The following is a 20,392-nucleotide window of genomic DNA, read 5'->3' as shown; positions in this document are numbered from 1 at the left end:
GTTACCTAGCCCAGGGGCTGCAGCTGCATAGGTCTCAAAAGACGTCGGGAATCCTCGTTGCCGGACCAGGAGCCTGGAAGAAAGATGCTGGCAGGCGACCAGTGAAGATAGTTCGAGTTGATCCAAGCCTGGATCTGGAAGATGGATGACACCTGAAAGCAGAGGGGACCAAGTTCGTGACTACTAGCCAGTAGCCAGTGGGCACCAGGAGGGCACCGGATGGTAGTCACCTCGACTAGGTGAGTGGGCGACGCTGGCTCTGCAGATCTCACGGACCAGGAGGCGTTGTCGGCGACCAGGATGGAGAGGCGAGCTGTCCCACGATGGATGAAGCTGTCGGCGTCGAAGTTACCCAGGTTTGGGCAACAAGCCTTGGCTAATTCAAGCCCACGCGGTGGACTCAAAATGGCGTCTTGAGGGGACCAGGAGGGTCCGGGGTGCTCCTCTTCTGGAAGGGAGCAAGGGCCAGTCTGGAGCAACCAGACCAGCAGCAGTGATGTCGTCGGGCGTCGTTCAGAAGGCCACAAGCCAGCGGGCTAGTAGCCAAACAACGCGGTGAGCAGCAAAAAGCAGAAGGGCCCCACGCCGATCGTGGAGATGCTGGGGGGCTGGTCTTCGGTGCTGGAGCTGCTCAGGGTCGGGGCTTCTCGGACCCCAAAGCACTCACCAGGAAATTACTCGGCAGGCTTGCTGTGCAGAAGTCGTGCAGTCTTGAAGATGGCCGGTCCCTCGAGGTCTCGTCGCACCCACGGTTCTCAGCTTGGCTGTAGAGGTCAGAGGTGCCAGGGAAGCCGGTTCTCGTCGAGCTGGTCAGTCGGATTCCGGAGGAAGGACGTGCAGCAGACCGCAGTGTTCTGGATGGTGCCTGCGGATGCAGGGTGACTACTCCTTAGTCACAAGGGAGAAATCTTAGGAAGAAGTCTTGAGTTCCTTTCGTAGAAAGTAGTTTCAGGATTCAAAGATGATCTGATTTGGAAGGGGGCCAGTTCCTACCTTTATCCTGAAAAAGGGGGCTGGCACGCGACTAGGTCCTGCCCTATGGGTGGGACCAGGAGGGGGTGGTTACACCCACTTCCTTGGCGGGCTTTTCCCCAGCACAGGGTCTGGAGTGTCCCTGGAACTGGTTCAAGCCAGCCTATGCACAGTGAGCACCGGGGTGCCACGTGCAGTCACCTTCCTCTGAAGCCCTGCCTACCTACAATACACAAAATCCTGTCTGGGACGGTGCTGGCACCGCCCCTGGCAGGAAACCCTTTGTCCTTATCTCCTGCTCTGGGAGGACTCCCAGCAGCAGGAGGGCAGACTTGTGTCTCGGTGGCAGCATCCATTTTGTGGAGCTGAGGCTCTGTTTGACTTTAACCGGGGTTAGGGGTTACATACATGTCGTGTCCCTCTAGAAGGGTGGAATGCTAACCCCGTCGCCAGAATTGGCGAGGGGTTAGTATTCCAATTCGTATGACACCTTACTCGACATGTTTTGATAAAGCGATACCAGAGTTGGCATATAACCGCGAGGATTATAATGCACTTAAGAGTATATGGTATGCGATATCATGGAAACGGCTAAGGGATGGATCCCGAAAGCCGCAGACAGGCTCAGCTCATGCCAGAGCACCATCTCACACGATTCCAAGCACTCTGCCTTCAGGATTGTCAAGGTCTGCCATAGGAGTGACTGATAGGAGATCTGTGTGTCCATTTTAGGGTTAGATATAGGTATACTATATCTAAAGCAAAGGGTGATTACACCACCTTGCCCCAGCTGTCGTGCAGCCAGTTGTGTCAGATTTGGATGGCCAGCCAGGGGTGGCATAATACATGCTTCAGCCCCTGGTAGGCCCTGGGTACACCTATGCCCTGGGCACCTAAGGTACTCTGTACAGGGACTGATAAGGTGACTCAGTATCCAATTAGATATGTACCTAAGGTACATGGAATCCATTTTACAGAGAGAGCAGTAGGCCTGGGGTCCTGAATAGCAGGGCCCCAGGTCAACTAAGTCAGAAAACCAGCAAAACACCAGGCAAAAAGTTGGGGGCAACCATAGTCTGGGATCTACCTTCCTACACCAAGGAATCCCTGATTTCCATAATACCCCTTATCAAATCCGGTTGCCCTGCCCACATACTCCGTCACATTTTTATTGCCTCTCCGGATCCCCCCCATCACCTCCTCAATAGTTCTCTTTCCCAGGGAGTGGTACCTAACTCACTCAAAACTGCACTCATCGTTCCCATCCTAAAAAAGCCCGGCGCAGACCATTCTGCTCAGCCAATTTTCATCCCATCTCCCTCCTGCCTTTCCTGGCGAAAGTGCTTGAGCGCCATGTCACCTGCGCTCTGAGCTCTTTTGTGGAGAAGCACGGGGCTCTTGCCCCCCGCCAGGCCGGGTTCCGCCCCGCACACTCTACGGAGTCCGTAGTCCTTTCGGTCCTCGATAACCTCAGGGAGGGAATGGACACCAACCAGACTCAGGCCTTGGTTCTCCTCGATCTCTCGCCGCTTTTGACACGGTGGACCACACCATCTTGCTCTCCCGTGTCAGGGCGGCGGGGATCGAGGGCACCGCGCTGGTATGGCTATCCTCCTTCCTGAGGGACCGCACACAGGCAGTTCGCCTGGGTGATTTTACTGCGGACTTTCGGAAAGTTCAGTGCGGGGTTCCCCAAGGCTCCTCCCTTTCCCCTCTTTTGTTTAATCTTTACATTGCCCCTCTTATTTTTTCACTGCAGCAAATGGAGGTCACCGTATTTAATTATGCGGACGACCTCCAACTTGTTTTCAATCTGTCTTCTTCCCCTGCTTCTGTCCTTAACTTTCAATCTATCATGATTCACATCCGGGACTGGATGAACCACAATCATCTTAAGCTCAACCCAGACAAGACTGAGCTGGTGTTGACGGGTGGTTCATCCAGCCCCTGGTCCCCCCTGTTCTGGCCCCCTTCCCTAGGCCCTCCACCCGTCCCCTCTACCTCAGTTAAAACTCTAGGCATTAAGCTCAATTCTCAACTCACCCTTCACTCCCAGGTCAGTTATGTGGTTTCTTCTTCCTTCCTTTCACTGCGCACTATACGCAAGGTGTCCCGCTTTTTTTCTTTTGATGCTCTAAAATTGATCACCCTGGCAATGGTCATCTCCCGCCTGGACTACGGCAACGCCCTTTATGCAGGTATACCTGCATACAGCCTAAGGTGTCTGCAGCAGATCCAAAACCAGGCGGCACGCCTGGTGTTCAAACTACCCAAGTTCCACCACATCACTCCCCTCCTCAAGTCCCTACATTGGCTCCCTGTCTGTGCGTGTGTCCAGTTTAAGCTCGCTTCCATCACCTTCCAAGCTCGACTGGGCACGGCACCTGCCTTTATTTCATCCGAGATCACCCCCTACGTTCCCTCCAGGGAACTACGTTCATCCACTCAACCCCTTCTCACAGTCCCGCGATTCCGGAGGAAGAAATGGGGTGGATCGAAATTCGCGACCCTCGCTCCCCTCCTCTGGAACTCCCTACCTCTTGAGCTCAGAGCCTTAACTCTCTATCCGCAATTTCGGAAACAGCTCAAAGCTCACCTGTTTACTAAATTTTTTAATTAACTCATTAGCATTCTTCCCTCTCAGTTTGCTCCTGCTCCCCTTGCCCAGATACATGTTAGTTGTAGCGCCATGAAGCCGCTGGTGAACGTGCGCTTTATAAATAATTTTAAATTCAAATTCAAATTCAAGACTTCATTCACCGCCTTTCAGATTTAGAAGGGACTGCAGTCTGTTACTAGGATTTTGACTTCCACTTTGGAGACTAAGTCAGAAAAAAAATTCTCTGACTTGGGTAAAACAACTTAGTGCACCTGAGCCGCGTTCCATCCAGTCATCCGGAAATCATGCATAGGTCCTGGTCAACTGCGAACAGTGAGGACTGGCTGGTGCTTTAACCTTTTCTTGGTACTCTTTCTCATAAATTTAAAACAATTCATATCTCTGGTGCCCCTTAGTGGATTTTTCAAATTTTGCTTATTACATTTTATTTTAATTGTATTAAAAGGGAGTGGGATTCTTAATATGTTGTGTTTTTGACTTTTTAGCTGTTTTGGTACTTCTAAATGCTAAGTCTGTGCTCTGTGAAATAAACACCAGGGGTTGGGCTCAGGTTTGAATTATTAAAAACTTGTCCCGGACATAACAGTGTAGTATCCTGATTACTTGGGGTGGACTATCATTTACCCCAATTATTAATCCACTTTCTTACAAACAGCAATACCCCCTCCTTCCCCAAAGTCAGCAAGTGGGCTTGCCGAGAAAGACAAATGCCAGCCACTTGTGTAAAACGCTACATAACAAGATGAGCACAAACAATATGCAGATTGTAAATTCTGCTTTTAAAGTTCATGTACAAGAGGAAATTCACTTTTTCAAACAGTTTTTTTAAACATCAATCAGCTATGTCTGCAGCTGAAGTGCAATCAGCATGTTGTGGCGAGCTATAAGAATAACCTAATTTTGCCATCTCAGGAACAACCTTGATAAACCATGGGCAAACTTACCTCAATCTTTGTAAAGCTAAAAGTGAGCTAGCGAAGCGGGCTGAAAGTTTTTGTCACAAATACAATGAGAATGATTACTGACTGCTCAAAACCTATTATATCACAGGCTGAGGATTGCTAAGAATACTAGGAGGCCACATTTCAGGGGGTGGTTTTGATAATGCCCTCGTTTTCTGACACTTTCATGCAACAACTCAACCAAATGGCAACACTTTCTTTAGAAACAAAAGATTTCACCCCTTTAACCCCATCGCTGCAAGGCCTTTTTTTTGGGCTATTTGGGGAGGTTCGCACTTAGGCCCGTTACGTTTTGTCCACATAAGGTATCACCAACAAATGTGCGTCCTTTTGTTCCAAATCCTGAGGACCCTATAGGTACCTAGGGTTTGTGAATGCCACAGACGGGGAGCGAGAAATTAGAAAAAATACAACTAAATGTTGTTTTTGGGGGGGGGGGAGAGGGGTGGAGAGCTGCAGAAGAAAGCGTCTGTTTTTTCCCTGCAAACGGTATCAACAAGGATTTCTGGTGCTAAAATCACCATCTTCCCAGTTTCCAGGAATATATAATTACATTTACAGAACCATTCTGGCTGCAGGAATGTATATACGACTTGTAGGTTCACCAATATCCAGAGGAACCCAGAGCCAATAACTGAGCTGCGCTTTGCAGTGGTTTTTAATTGTGTTCAGAGTATAAAACAATTTATGTGGGAAAATATAAAGAGTGAAAAATAGGTATCGAGAAAACCTATGTGTTTCCGAAATGGCAACAATATAGAATTTAGAAGCAGTGGTTATTTGCACATCTCCAAAATTGGGGGTACCCATACTAGCATGTGAATTAGATGATATTTTTCAAAATCACTTCTTCTTTTACACATAGTCTTACATTTGGAAGGCAGAAATGCACAGAAAGTCAATTGGTAATAACACTTGTTTTACTATTCTGTGTTCCCCTAAGTCTCCTGATCTTGACAGGAAATGGTCCATAACGCAAAGTGGACACATCAAATGTGTCCAGTGTAAACAGACTCTTTATTCAAAATGTGCCTAGCTGTGGATTCCGGACCCTAGCTGAGCCAGCATCTAGGGAAACCTAGCAAACCTGTATATTTTTGAAAACTAGACACCTAGGGGAAACCAGGATGGGGGTGACATTTGTGGCTCTCACCAGGTTCTGTTGCCAGAATCCCTTGCAAATCTCAAACTTTGTAAAAATAAAAACACAATATTAAAACACACATGCATTTCGGTGATGGAAAGTTCTGGAATCTGTGGGGAGTCACAAACTTCCACCCACCCAGCAATACCCCAAGCGTCCCGATAAAAATGGTACCTCACTTGTATGGGTAGAGCTAGTGCCCGCAACAGGAATCGCCCAAAACGTACTTTGGAGACTTCAAAATTACTGATCATAAAAAAGACTTGGTTTTACAAGGAAGTCACCTGCGTTTTTGGTCCGGGGCTCCTCGGATATCTAGAGAAACCTACCAAACCTAGACATTTCTGAAAACTAGACTCCCAGGGGAGTCTAGGGAGGTGAATCTTGCGTGGATCTCCCAACGTTTTTCTATCCAGAATCCTCTGCAAACCTCAAATTTAGCAACAAAAAAACCCAAAATTTTCCTCACATTACTATGTGGGAAAGCTGTGGCATCACAGGCCCGACACACATTTCCTACCACACAGCATTCCTCCAGGTCTCAAAATAAAAATGCTACCTAATTTGTGTGGATGGGCCAAGTACCTGCTACCGGGAAGGCCCAAAACATAGTGTGGATACATCAAAATTATCTATCACGAAATGACCAAGAAAAATGTGATTTTTAAAAAAAAAATCCATTCGAGGTTTGCAGGGGATGATGGAAAACTTTGGGGGATTCACGCAACCTACACCTTCCTAGACTCCCCATGGTGACTAGTTTTTAGAACTGACTGGGTTTGGTAGGCTTCCCGAGCAGGCCGCTGAGCCCAGGCCCACATACGCAGGTGACCCCCTTGCAAAACCAGGTTGTTTTGTGTAGATAATTTTCCACAATATGTTTTGGGTCCTTCCCTATAGCAGGCACTTGGCCCACCCACACAAGTGAGATAGCATTTTTATCAGGAGACCCGGGGGAATGCTGGGTGGTAGGACATTTGTGCGGGCCAAGTGATCCCACAGCTTTCCCACACAGAAATGTGAGGAATGTATATACATTATATATATATATATTTTTTTTTTATTTCAAAGTTTGATGTGTGCATGGTATTCTGGGCAAGAGAACCTGGTGAGTGCCACACAAGGCACCCTATCCTGGATTTACCTGGGTGTCTACTTTGTCAACATGTACATGTTTGCTAAGGTTCCCTGAATGCCGGCTGAGCTAGGGTCCAAAATCCACAGCTAGGTACATTGCCAAAAAAAAAAAAGAAAGGGTCAGTTTTCACTGGAAAAATGGGATGTGTCCACGTTGCATTTTGGGCTGTTTCCTGTCGCGGACAATAGGCATGCCAATACAGGTGAGGTAACATTTTTACTGGGAGACTTGGGGGAATGCTGGGTGGGTGGAAGTTGGTTTACAAAGTTTGAGGTTTGCAAGGGATTCTGTTTAATAGAACCTGGTGACAGCCACACAAGTCACCCCATCCTGGATTTCCCTGGGTGACTAGTTTTTAAAAATGTACATGTTTTCTAGGCGCCGGCTGAGCTAAGGTCCACAATCTACAGCTAGGCACAGGAAATCTCACTGCCTAGTGGGCTATTGCCCCGATATGCCCCCTAAAAGGGGCGGGTGGGGGATGACAAAAAGACTGAATATGCCCAAAAAAAGACCCTTGCCCAAGGGACCGCTCTTGCCTCTCTGGTGTCTAAAAATGGATCTCTGCTTGGCGATCCCCAAGCAGGGATCCACTAGGGAGGGGTACCATTGGAAAGGGGAGATTCTCCCATTTTCAATTATACCTCTCCTGTGTGCCTACATGTTCGGGGCTGAGAAAGTCCCACAATCAGTGAAAATGAAATGTGCAGATCAGCTCATTTCGCTTTTGTTTTCAGTAAAATGACATCAGTGCGCCATGTGCCCTGATAGTTATTTAAGTAACAACCCAGTCAGTAGTACTGACAGTCATTGACGAACTGCATAAGAAAGCGGACAAAGTCATCCCACAGGTCCTGGTATTACTAGACCTTTTGGCCGCGTTTGACACGGTCGACCACATTATACTGGAAGACCGTGTCAGACAGGCGGTCATCCAGGGTACAGCCTTTCATTGGATCAGCTCCTTTCTTAAAGGACGGACTCAGTCAGTACGTCTTGCTACCTTCACAGCCCCTAAGTTAACAACATCATGTGGGGTCCCCCAGGGCTCCTCACTTCCCCCCATCTATTTAATGTATATCTTCTCCCTCTGAATTAGTCACTGAAGAAATTGAATGTGACAACTTTCAACTATGCAGATGACCGTCTGCTGATTTTTGCTATCGATAATTCGCATAAATCAGTAGCTGAATTTCAGGCCACCATGATCTATAACCGCCAATGATGGACCAGAACCATCTAAAGCTCAACCCTAGTAAGACAGAACTACTACTCACATGTAAGAGCAAGAATTTCTGGGGACCACAATATTGGCCATCATAACTTGGCTCCCCACCAGCTCCCTCCACCTCGGTTAAAAGCCATGCGGTCATTATAGATTGTGATCTGTCACTAAGAGCCCAGGTGGGCTCAGTGGTTTCTAAATGCTTTTTTCGGCTACGAAAAATTAGGACGATTAGTCGCATGCTCACTCACGCAGCACTAATACAGGTTACGATTGTCTTGGTGATTTCACACCTAGATTACGCTAATTCAAAATACCTGGGACTGCCACTTTATCTCACTAAGAGGCTCCAAGTGGTCCAGAATCAGGCTGCCAGACTAATCCATCAACAACCTAGATGTCTTTCAGCCAGACGCTTACTGAAGAAACTTCATTGGCTCCCAGTATCTGAAAGGGTAGAATTCAAAACGGGATGCCTGATTCTTAAATCACTCCACGGCAAGAGTCCTAAATTCATGAACACACTGTTGACTAAGTATATACCTTCACGCTACCTCCGTTCAATGCATCTCCAGCTACTTGCTACTCCCACTTATAAACGGAAACGACAAGGTGGACGACGATTCCATTCCTAGCCCCCAGATTATGGAATTCTCTCCGTTTGGAGATTCGATCTTCCACTGATCTACTTAAATTCAGGAAATTATTGAAAACGTGGTTGTTTACGAGAGCTCACAAATAACTCCTCTAAGCCTTGGTAGGTTCTAAGTAACGCCATGAAACCCCTGGGTGTACGTGCGCTTTATAAGCAACTTTTAACATAACATAACCTAGAACATCTGCTGGAGCTGGGGAAGCTATGACTCAGCTCCTGAGTCTGTTTTGGAATAAAGGAAATCCCTCTGGTGCCCACACCAGAGTGATTTCCAGTGCCATGTGTGCAGATGCGTGGGAGCTGTCCGACACACACTAGCACAGTTGCTTTGGGGGGGCTCCCGCGCATCTGGCGCACTGAACCAGTTAAAACAGCTGTCTTAACAGGCAAATGAAAGAAAGCAGATTTTGTGCACCCTCGCCCACTTATTTCTCATGAGGGGCGGCCAGAAGGTATACCTACACTGTAGAACATCCTGCTCCAACACCAAATTAGTTTTGATCAAGAAGATGATGGTTGGGTAGGTGCAAGTGTTGATACTCTTTAGAAAAAGTTCACTGGTGTAATGGACCATCAGAGAGGTCTTCATGAAATAAGTAAAATGACTGAAAGCAGTCCCCAAAGGGGAATAATGCTAAATCTTGTGCTCATGGCCAATCAGAATAACCTCAGTAAATCCAAGTCTGAGACTTCAGAATCTGCTTTCACAAGCATTTCAAAACATATCGGCTAGAGTTGTGATACCAAATGTACCTTCACAGCTTCATCCAGTGCACTTTGTCCTCCACCTTTTTCTAAAACACAAAGGATAATGCATGGTGAATTACAATAGGTTATACATATTTTTTTAATAAAAAGAGCCTATTTACTTCACAACAAATTACACTGCAGTAAACAGTTTAAAACAAATTATATTAAGAAATATCATCACTCAAATCAAACTGATGTTCTTCCTTTCGTAGACAAATCATTTGCAGATTTAATGCATACCTACTATCCGCCCCCTGCATTTTCTTTTATGAATTTGAGCTAAAACAATTCAATGTCTTCCAGCTCATAATTTGCAGCTCAATTCCCTCCCAAAAATAGTTTGTTGTCAACAGGGTTAGAGAGGCTGAAAGATAACTACTACTTCACATATAGGTAGACAATATGCAGTAACAAGGAGAGAAGTGGGGACGTATCTTGACCAATTTGTAATGTAATGACCGCCCCAGCACTTCCAACTCCCTTGCTGAACACGACACCCTGATTTATTTTGAGCAACATTTTTGATTGCAAACATTCCCTCAGCAGCTACAGAAAAAGCTGAAAGGAAGCACAGTCTATTAATTTTGAAAAAGATAATCATGCTGTAAAAAACTGCCCTCAGCATCGACAATTTAGTGACCAAGAAAAATGGACCCAATGACCACAAACATGGAATGTTAAAAATAACCATCTTATAGATTCTGCTAACATTTCTTGTTTCTATCGTAATTTAGTACTTTCATTTGGTAGATCTATTTGCCACAGAAAATACATCTCAGACCTCCACCAAACAACAACCAGGCATGGAGGTGCATAAATCTTAGTACGGGCACTAATAAACCTTTCAAGGTTATCTTACTAAACTTGCTGCCTGTCATTTATTAAGCGCACTGGCATTACTACAAATACGTGCTGCTCATTCATTACATTTCAAAGTAGCACAACCACATGAGAGTAAAGTATTGCTCTTTCTTTTGGTTAAATTAAAACATTCATAAATGTAAAAGGCTCAGAGAATTCTCTCAGCTGGAGCAATTGTTAAAATTCTTTATTAAAGTCGGTGTTCAGTTTTTAAAGCATTTATTTTCCCTGCAGATCTTAAGAAGTTAAGTCTCTGATTTTTACCACGATCACTTCGTATGGACAAACCATCAATACTTGCATCAAGAAAAATTAATAAGGAGCATCTCAAAAAAATTACCAAAGCATTCCAGCCAGTTCACTTCCCTCATTTTCACCGGCCATTTGAGGACCTCGATGTTGTAGAGACCATCCATTTCTTTATGCATTTTCATCTGATCTGCCTTCAGCTGCTCAATTATTGTTCTCACTAAAAGAAAAAGTTAAGTTTAGTTTCCTATTAAAATATATATTATACATATATATATATACACACACATATATATATACATATATATATATACATATATATATATATACATATACATACACATACATATATATATATACATATACATATACATACATATACATATATATATACATATATATATATACACATATATATATACACATATATATATACATATATATATTGGCCTGAAAAAACACTTTATACAAACAGTGGGATTATTGATGAAAGATTATCATGTGAATTCCAGAAAACTATTTTCTTACTTTTTTGTTAAATATTTTTTATTGCGGGTACAAACAGCAGTAACAATATATGCAGCAAGAACAATATAACAATGATATATTGCAGAATATAATTGCTAGTTAAGTTAGAACATAAAAATGAAAAGTATAAACACAATAGAATTGAAAGTGGCTCTTGGCTACTGTGACGCTTAAAAATCTCCTGTGGGCTGGGTGGATAGGAACGTGGAAGTATGCGTCCTCGAGATCCAGAGTTGCCATGTAATTGCCTGGATTCAGGAGACGCAAGATATCCTGAAGAGATACCATCCGAAACAAGAGTTTTATGAGATAGGTGTTGAGCTCCCTCAGGTCTAAGATTGGGAGGCATTTTTCCTCCGTCTTGCGAACCAGGTGAAACCTGGAAGAGAACCCTTCTCGTTGGGATAGAGGCACTGGCTCTATCGCTCCTTTGATGAGCAGTTGATGAGCTTCAAGACTTAGATGTTTTGATTCGGTGGCGCGAGGGGCTCTTGAAGGTGGGAGGTGTTGAATGTGTGGCCAAACCTGATGATATTTAGGACCCACCGATCTGATGTTTTGATCTTCCCGCTGTGGAGACATTGTGATATTCTGCCCCCTACTGATGTTACAAGGGTGAAGGAACAGTAGGCAGAGTCGGGAAGACGCTATTGATGTTTAGAGGTATCTCTCCCCGACGCCCCCGTCGTCCTCTTGAAGGCTGGCGAGAGAGAAATACACTGACTGGCCTTGGTGTTGAGAGTACTGAGGTTTGTACGATTGTGAATAGGAGTAGTGCTGTTGGTATCCTCCTCTGTAAGTAGAAAAACCTTTTCCTCTTGCTCCCCGGAAAGGCACTTTGCGGTATTGCAATGTCTCCAAGGACCTTGCTGTGTCTGTGTCTTTTTTGATGTCTTGCAGAGCGACATCCACATACCTTCCAAAAAGCATGTCTCCATCAAATGGCAAGTCTAAGATCTTATTCTGAACTTCAGGGCAAAACCAGGTAGCCCGAAGCCCGCCTTGCCGTCTTAGAACAGCTGAACCTGCCAAGGCGCGAAAAGCAGTTGTGGCAATGTCCATTGCACAATAGATGATTTCCGAAGAAGACTGTTCTCCCTCCTCCAGGATCTTCTTTGCCTCCGCCTTGGCACTGTCTGGCAGTTGATCTACAAATGGAGATACATCGCACCACATTTGGCGATCATATCGTCCCAAAATTGCAAGTGTAATGGCAGCTCAAACAAGGAGGCTGTACATAAAGGAAAACCTCTTGCCCACATTGTCTAGGCGCCTACCCTCCTTATCCGGTGGTGCGGTAAGGGGCGCCAATGGATTCTTCGATTTTCTTTGAGCTGCCTGAGAGATAACAGAGTCCAGCTTCGGTTGACCAACCAGGCAAGCAGGACTATCATCAGGAGCCTTTTATTTTTTCTCCAGCCGTGGAAATACAGGGATGATGGTAGCTGGAGACTGCATCACTTTTATTCCCTCACTCCAAACATGCTCCACAATTGGGATAGAGCAGATGGATTTTCTGTAAGGCTCTTTAAAATCATAAAGAAAGCATTCCGATTGCACCATTGGAATAGGAAGGCCAAACCTCTTTGAAGCTCTCTGCATAAGATTATGGAAACCTCCGATGTCTGCTGGAGAAGAATCTATGGATCCGGTGATGGTGAAGCTGAATCTGGGATGATATAATCGTCCTATTCCCTATCCGGATTCCGGACATCCTACACATTCCGGTTATCATCTGATGAATCATCATCATCCTGCACAGTGACGATGTTCTGTTGACTTTCTATTGGTTGCGGCTCCGGAGGTTGAGCTACTGTAGCCGAAGAAGAGGTCTGAGGTGGTGGTGGTGGTGGCTGCATTGATTGTTGATCAGAGGTCTGAGATGGAAATCTCCTCTTGTAATTAACAACATGGTTTGTAAGTCACTAATAAGTGAAGACGGCATGGCCACCATACCCCGATGCGACAGATCTTGAGGTCTATCTCTTGGAGGGAATTGTTGTCGTTCCAAGTAATAATCTTCAGAATCTCAGTCCTGGTATTTCACTTGAAGTTGGGATGGACTGTACGCATCCCCATAAGGAACTTCTTCATCCTCAGAATATTCCTTATCCAAAAGCAATACCGGAGGTAATGGTGTTACTCTACGCAGAGATGTCATTTCCGGTGTGATTTGGCGTATTTTTATAGAAATTTGGACTTTTTGTATTGTCGACGAGGTTGTCGAAGGAATCTTCGACAGACAGATTTTCTTCTCAGATTTTCCCTCCTGGGGTACAGATGCTGGTTTCTTGAACAGTTTTGCCTTTTCAGATGGTGGAAAGGCAACAGAAGGTACATGGCTCACCTTCTGAGTAGAAAGTACCTCAGGAGCCAGTCCCTCCCTCTCCTTTACACCTCGGTGAGATATTTGGGGACTGGGCCTGTCAGACCTATCAGAGGTCTTTTATAAGGCCTTAGCAGGAGGTTCAGTTGATGTTGAAGGGGAAGACCTACCCCTCTTTCTAGACCTCCTTGAAGATGCACCTGAGGAAGAATCTTCACTGTCACTAGAAATTACTTCCTTACGTGACTTCAACTTCTGTAACCAGGTCAAGAGACGTCCTTCCCTGTCTCTCATAGTCATGGTAGAGAAGGTCCTACAGATCTTACACTCAGTGGCCTGGTGATCAGGGTTACAAGCAATAAATGCAGCCTTTATGCTTGTCCTCAATATAAAGTCTTTTTTTAGATCAAGTTGCACAGGCCTTAAATAAAGCTTTCTTTTCCTTGTCTGACATCCTGAAGAGAATAAAGTTGAAATCCAAAAGTTGTAGAGAAATCTGAGCAGAGATCAGTGGAGACTCCCTTAGCACAACGTGCGGTGGAAAATCTGTGGCTCTCTCAGGAAGGTTCTATGGGGTGAAGCTAATCCGATTGGTTGTTGCATGTTTTTGGTCTCTTTTGCAAAAAAAGGTGGATATGCTACAAAATTAGATGAGGCCTAGGACTTTCTTTCTCTTTTGTACCTACTGCTATGTTATTTTTTATTAACCAATGCTCCCATTCCGACGACGGGGAATGATACAAGCTGTGGGAATCTATGCAAGTTCCAATACTGGAGTAAAGTTTACAGGTATCTTTTCAACAAGAAAGTATAACCTTGAAAGAAAGTGTAGTGAAAAGATTGAATAACAGGTTTGGGCGAAATAGTCAAAATCTGATGACAAAGATCCAAAGAAAACATTCTGCATTGAAAATGGAATTTGACATTGGAAGATCTTTAAGCATTTGGACCAAATAATTTTCCAAAAATTAAACTCAAGAAGTTGAAGGTGAAACATGACCAACATAATGGAGAAGTAGATGTATCAAATTTAGAGATATACTCATGGGTAATAACAGCTCAATTATAAACAAAACACAAAGATTGTGCCACACGTGCAGCTTTGGAAGATTTAAAGACTTTAAGCCACAATTTATCCAATAGATGGACAGGAAAAGATACAGAAAGGTAATTTTCCTGGTTTATGTTTGTAATTCGAAAAATTTACAATAACTCATTAGAGCAAGAAAGGCAAACTAAAGAACCTTTTTCAAATAACCAAAAAAGCTTTTTAAAAAGCTAATTATGCTGTGAAAGTACTGAGTCTCCTAACAGCACCTTTGCTTTAGTCTGGTGACGAGAATGAGGCACCAGATCCCAAAAAATATGTGTTTTCAAATCAGGAATGCAAGATATTAAGATCTAAATTGGAATTTATATACATTTATTAATAAAAAGTATCCCAAAAAAAAAAAAAACAGCAGTAGTAGCACAGTTTTACTTTTCTTTTCAGATTAATCTTACATTAATCTTTAGATAGTTAGTTGTTAGAAGTACATGCAGGGATAATTAATATTACCTTGACTGTCAAAATCCTTTAGGAAAGAAACCAGCTTTTCATTTTTTACAGTGCGATTTTTCCGCCGATTAGTTGCCCTCTTCCTTCCGGGTGCCATGGTCAAACCTTTAGAAGACAAAGTTAAAAATTAGTCAAAAATTATTTTTTTACATAAAGAAGCAGAGTACAGAATGGGTTTTTAATAAGTCAAAGTCAAAATCAGCTTTATTTGGTGCAATAAATACCACCATAAAAGCATACTAGGCAAAAAACATTCCTTCATTACATCATAATAAAAATGTATTCCGTTTAAAAATTGAAATTTATAAAGTAAGACAGATAATAGTACATGAAAAAGAATCTAAGGTATGAAGTGCAAAATGTCATTATTTGAAGGAGTTAGAGAATTGGAGATAAGTCAATTATACACTTAAGACATATGTTGCAATGCATACATACATGAAATATAGAGTGCTAATGCATGAAAGTGCATAGTGATACACAAAGTGCATATTCCACATCCTGACTCAGAGCCTACAAATAGGGCTAAGCATAATCGTCTTGATTTTCATATAACAATAAGTCCAAATGTGAATAGTCTTCTTTTCCTAATTGCGAATTGCACAAAAAGAGAAACAATATTTTCACATTTTCCAGGCTGCATACAAAGTTAAAAGCATATTTATAATTAAAAAGCCTGTTTGAAAAGAAAAAGTGGTTTTAAAATTGATTCCCGGATATCCTTATAAAATCTACAAAAAATTATAAAATGCAAGGAAGATTGTTTGGATTTTCCATCACATGGACAATTTGGTAATTTATGATTCAATTTTTTCATTCAAGGAAATGCAGCTAAATAATGTAGTGTACCCATCCTCAGTCTAGTTAAATAAAATCTCTGTTGTACATTTCTCACCAGTATTAAATATGGCTGTATACCCCTCATAAGTGGGCCTTCCCCATAGGAAACAACACTATGTTTTTGACTGGCAGTCCTTTCTCTTTCCTTATCCATGGCATTCAGATATCTCAACTTCAGATCTTTTTTGACTAATCTCCTGTGTGAATATAGGATTCTTCCTATCAATATCAATTTCCCAATATTTTTGGAGACTAAAAATGTACTCCAGCCAAGCTATTTTCCTACTAAAATCAAGGGCTAAACAATCCGTAATTAATTCTTTTGTAAATTTTGTTTCGTCTTTAGCCCAAATTCCATTCCAGAAAGTGAGACCAGCCAATTTTATGGAGTCTCTTACATACAGGGCTGAAAGTTCTTTGTGGACTATATAATTTGCTGATGCGCTAGGGACTGCCAACAGTCTTTCAGGAAATTATTTTCTAAAATTTGTGGGGAGGCGGTGTTAGCTCTCCCCCAAATTGCAGCCCCATAGCAGACCCCTGTAATACATTTACTCCGATACAAAGTCAGGATTTCTCGGATGGGTTTATTACCAATTTTCGCTGACAATCTAAAAATACTCTCTATAATCCTTAAAAATGTCATATTTCATAATTCAATATAGGTATTCCAAGTACCGCTCCTGTTAAAAAGCATCCCCAAATAAGAAAAAGATGAGACTCTGTTAATAACCCCTCCACATGGTGTTGTTTATTTTTGGGCCTATTGCTCCCGCATGTCATGACAAATGTTTTCTTTCAATTTAATTTAAGATCTTTTTCGGTCATGAACAGGGCAAATTTTTCTATTAAGCTTTGCAGGCCATGTGCTGTCCTTGATATTAGGACAGCATTGTCAGCATATAATAATACTGGTATGGGGCGTGTCCCAATTTTCAGGCGTCCACAATTAAGTTTTGTAAAAAGGGGTCTACATTGTTTATATAGAGGGAGAAAAGGAGGGCCGCTAATACACACCCCTGTCTGATGCCGCATGAGACCCTAAAATCAGGTGTACATTCCCCCATTTTTCCAAACCGTACCCTAGATGTTGAAGAGGTAAAGATCTGGGATAGATATATGATTATATTGGGCGGGCCCCTTGCGCTTTCAATGTTTCCCATAATTTACAATGATTGACTAGGTCGAAAGCGCTAGTAAGGTAAACAAAACAGAGGTGTAGCGCTCCTTCCTTTGCTAGGGTATATTTCCCTGTTAATAACTCTAGGTTTAGGCATTGTTCTAACGTCCCAAAGAGTTGCATATTGAAAAGTCTATACGAGTCACACTAGAGTCAGTTTCTTTACATAGACCATTAATAGCAGATATTAAGGAACGGGTGAGGATGAAAGGTTTAATCTTGACAGAGCTTTTTATCAATCTGGCCCTCATTACCTATCTAAAAGAATCACTCCTTGGTATTCGCCCAGATCACGCCACTCCTCCAGTTCCTTGTTAGGGGTGATTCACAAATTCAGTAGGGAAAAATGGGGTAGGAGCCTTTATTCCTACCTTGCTGTTAGTGTTGCACGGTTCCTACTTTCTCCATAAGACTGCGTCTGGGCAATATAAGCTTCAAAACTATGTGGGCGGGCTATAGAAGTTTGAGAGGGTTTGGCCTGCCTATTTTGACTAAGATCTCAAAATCTAGTTTATATCTCCGAGGTATTTTCAGCCTGTCTGACTCCTATGTATTGTAATATTAGCACTTTAATTTATTATACGACACTATTTTATTGTAACATAGTTATATTAATTAATGTAGGATGAAATAGCCTTTTGGCCATACAAGTTGATTTCTCTGTATATGATTAAGGTATCTAAGGTTTAATCAATTGTTTAGTTTGTGTTAAGTATTGGCAGTGGATGCTATTCCAAGCTATTATGCGTTCCATTTTTAGGTTTCGCCTGGCGTCCGCTGCGCAGCAGCGTTCGCGCAGGCAAAATCTTATGTTAGAACAGTACGGTGCTTTGTCCCGCCTCTCTCTTCCATTGGCTAGCTCCATAAATGGAGGCTAGCCATTGGAAGAGAGATCGGTCAGTCATTGCCCGAGCAGATTCGTGGGCGTTCCGGCGATTTTTACTCATCCTACCCCTTTTAGAACGTCATTGCGGCGGTGGGCGGTTGTTTTTTTTTTTGTCTCGGCGTGTTTTTTTCATTTCCAACGTGTGCTTTGCAGGGGTGGGCGGCGCGGTTTCACTTTCCTTCATTTGCTACCAGGTAAGCGGCATTTTGTACTATTTTTTTTATCCCGTCCCTCCTCCCGCTGTCCGTGTGCCCGTTCCCGCCCTCCCTCCCGCGGACATGTCCGTGTGCCAGTTAACCCGCCCCCCCCTCCCGCTGTCCGTGTGCTGTCGGTCCATGTGCACGATGTGCTTCTTTCCCGACCATTTGATGGTAATGGTTTTGCTGTGCTGTCTGTCACAGTATGCCTCCTGCACCTCTATCCGTTCTCTGCTTAGACCGTCATCCCGCATCACTCTGTCCCGTGACTTGTGCTTGTGACAGACGCACACGAGCTGGAGGCTGGTGCCTGGTGGGCGTCTGAGGCGATTGGAGCAGGTACACGGGGTGACTCCCATCAGCTCCCCTGCTAAGTGGGCCTATAGTCATCAATATGGGTCGGCTTGTGTCGGGAATGGACCGGGGGTCTCAGCCCAGCTCCCTCCGCAGAGATCCGCTTCTCTCTAAACGCCCCCTCGTTATAAGCAGCCTTCTTGGCCTCTCTGCCGACGCAGCCATTGTCTCGTTGGCCTCTCTGCCTCTGAGAAAATGAACATGTTCCCACGACGTTTTCAAAACACGTGAGACTTTTACCTATCACTTTCAAGTCTGATGACCTCGTAATTAAATATTTTTCACACTACGCCTCGTGCCCCCCCGCCCCGAAAAAAAACCACGTTCAGCAGTTGAACAAAATTAATTCAACCTCTCAAAAATTCAAGAGTGACTAACCCAATGTCACCAGCATGAAAATGGTAAACAGGATGAATAATTCAACCACCGTACAACTGCATTAGATTATAAGAATTCTTATAATTGTACTCCAACCTAGCTTTGCCTATCCAAATATCAATAGATGTGCTCATCTGCCAGTCCCCCAGTGTGGTTTAGCTCCCTATTTACTTGCGTGCGTTTATCATCTGACAGCCTGTTCTGGTATAAAGCAGGCTGTTGTCCTTCTCAGGATAGGAAAGGAATCCAGGTGGGCTAGAATTCAGGCACAGAGTGACTGCAATCCTGCCGGAGTGCTCCTTTGCCCAAGCAAGGGCTTACGAGGTTTATATATTAAACTGAACCCATGCATTCAAAGTCTGAGCTTCGGACCAGCTGCATCTTGTTTATTCAACCCACCCAAGGCTGTCTCCTAACAGACAACAATACATAGGTTTGCAGAGTACCACAGACCTTGTACAGAGTATTCCAAGAGACGGTAACGTGCCTACAAAGAAATATACATGTACGCAAATATTTTCCAAGTATGCTGATGTGCAAGTAAAATGTGTTACAAAGATCAACGTTTAAAAAGATGTCAATTTTAAACGTGAATATGTGAAATGGAATGGTTTGTGCACAAACCTATGCAACTACACAACTTTAGGGACTTGGGACACCCTACCACAGCAACTCAGGGCCACAGTGGATATTCCGGTCTTCAAATACCTTCTTAAAACTTGGCTCTTTGGACTTGAGTTTTGATCCCAGGTCAATTAGGATCAGTCTTACTGCTAGCACCGGGACACTAATTGAATAGGTGTTGTGCTAGATAGAGGTTTCAGTATCTCTGTGAATTATTTCAACCACACATTCTCTACTCAATTAGCTAGGCAAGTGGCGATCACATACCAGGAGAAAAACCCATGTTAATCTTCCATAGAGGCATAGGAAATTACCCCACAAGGGGTAAGACATATACATTTATATACTGTACGCAAGCAGCAGGAATTTTCTGGTACAGGAAAAGTAGCAAAAGGAGGTCATGATCTGCCAATGATTCGTGAAGGGGTACTCCTCCAGTTGTTGGATGTATTAAATTTAAACATAGGCCACACAAAAAACGTCACACGGGTAAATCCCACAAATCAGCAGTGAAAATTTCAACAGCAGTCTCTTAAAAAAAAGAAAAAGAAAACCAGGGTTTCGAAAGGTCCTTAGGACTGCAGGCATATTACTATGATAAGAGACTGAGCTTTAATTCTATGTCAGGACCGGAGGCGAGGATTAGGCCTTCATTCTTCACTTTATTTTCACAGCAGCAATTATTCCTGTGGTGCGTCTGATGTCTCTGCCCTGCACTGTGAAAGGAGAGAAGGAGCCATATCAACAGAGTGCTCCAGGGCTGTGCCTTTCCTCCACAATGCTGGCTCCACATCCTATGGGGCGTCTGATGTTTCTGCCCTGCACTGTGAAAGGTAAGAAGGAGTCATGTCAACAGAGTGCTCCAGAACTGGTTTGGACTAGGCAAAGACCCCTCTTCCCTAAGAGGACAAAGGATTTTGGGGTAGAAGTATTAAGACCCTGATC

General features: G+C 43.6%; 1 protein-coding gene across 1 annotated transcript in view; it reads right to left on the bottom strand.

Moving 5' to 3' along the window:
- Window positions 1–20,392, bottom strand: part of CDCA8 (cell division cycle associated 8) — a 229,398-nt gene that overhangs the window by 128,346 nt on the left and 80,660 nt on the right. Inside the window, exons 2-4 of the mRNA XM_078681219.1 lie at window positions 14,989–15,093; window positions 10,668–10,796; window positions 9,470–9,510 (exon numbers count right to left, since the gene is read on the bottom strand). Of these exons, the coding sequence (XP_078537345.1) occupies window positions 9,470–9,510; window positions 10,668–10,796; window positions 14,989–15,085 (267 nt within the window). The 5' untranslated portion in view covers window positions 15,086–15,093. The remainder of the gene's footprint in view (window positions 1–9,469; window positions 9,511–10,667; window positions 10,797–14,988; window positions 15,094–20,392) is intronic.

This window comes from Lissotriton helveticus, chromosome 3_1 (genome assembly GCF_964261635.1).
Source record: "Lissotriton helveticus chromosome 3_1, aLisHel1.1, whole genome shotgun sequence".
In the NCBI taxonomy this organism is placed as follows: Eukaryota; Metazoa; Chordata; class Amphibia; order Caudata; family Salamandridae; genus Lissotriton; species Lissotriton helveticus.
This window is presented reverse-complemented; position numbering and strand designations above follow the sequence as displayed.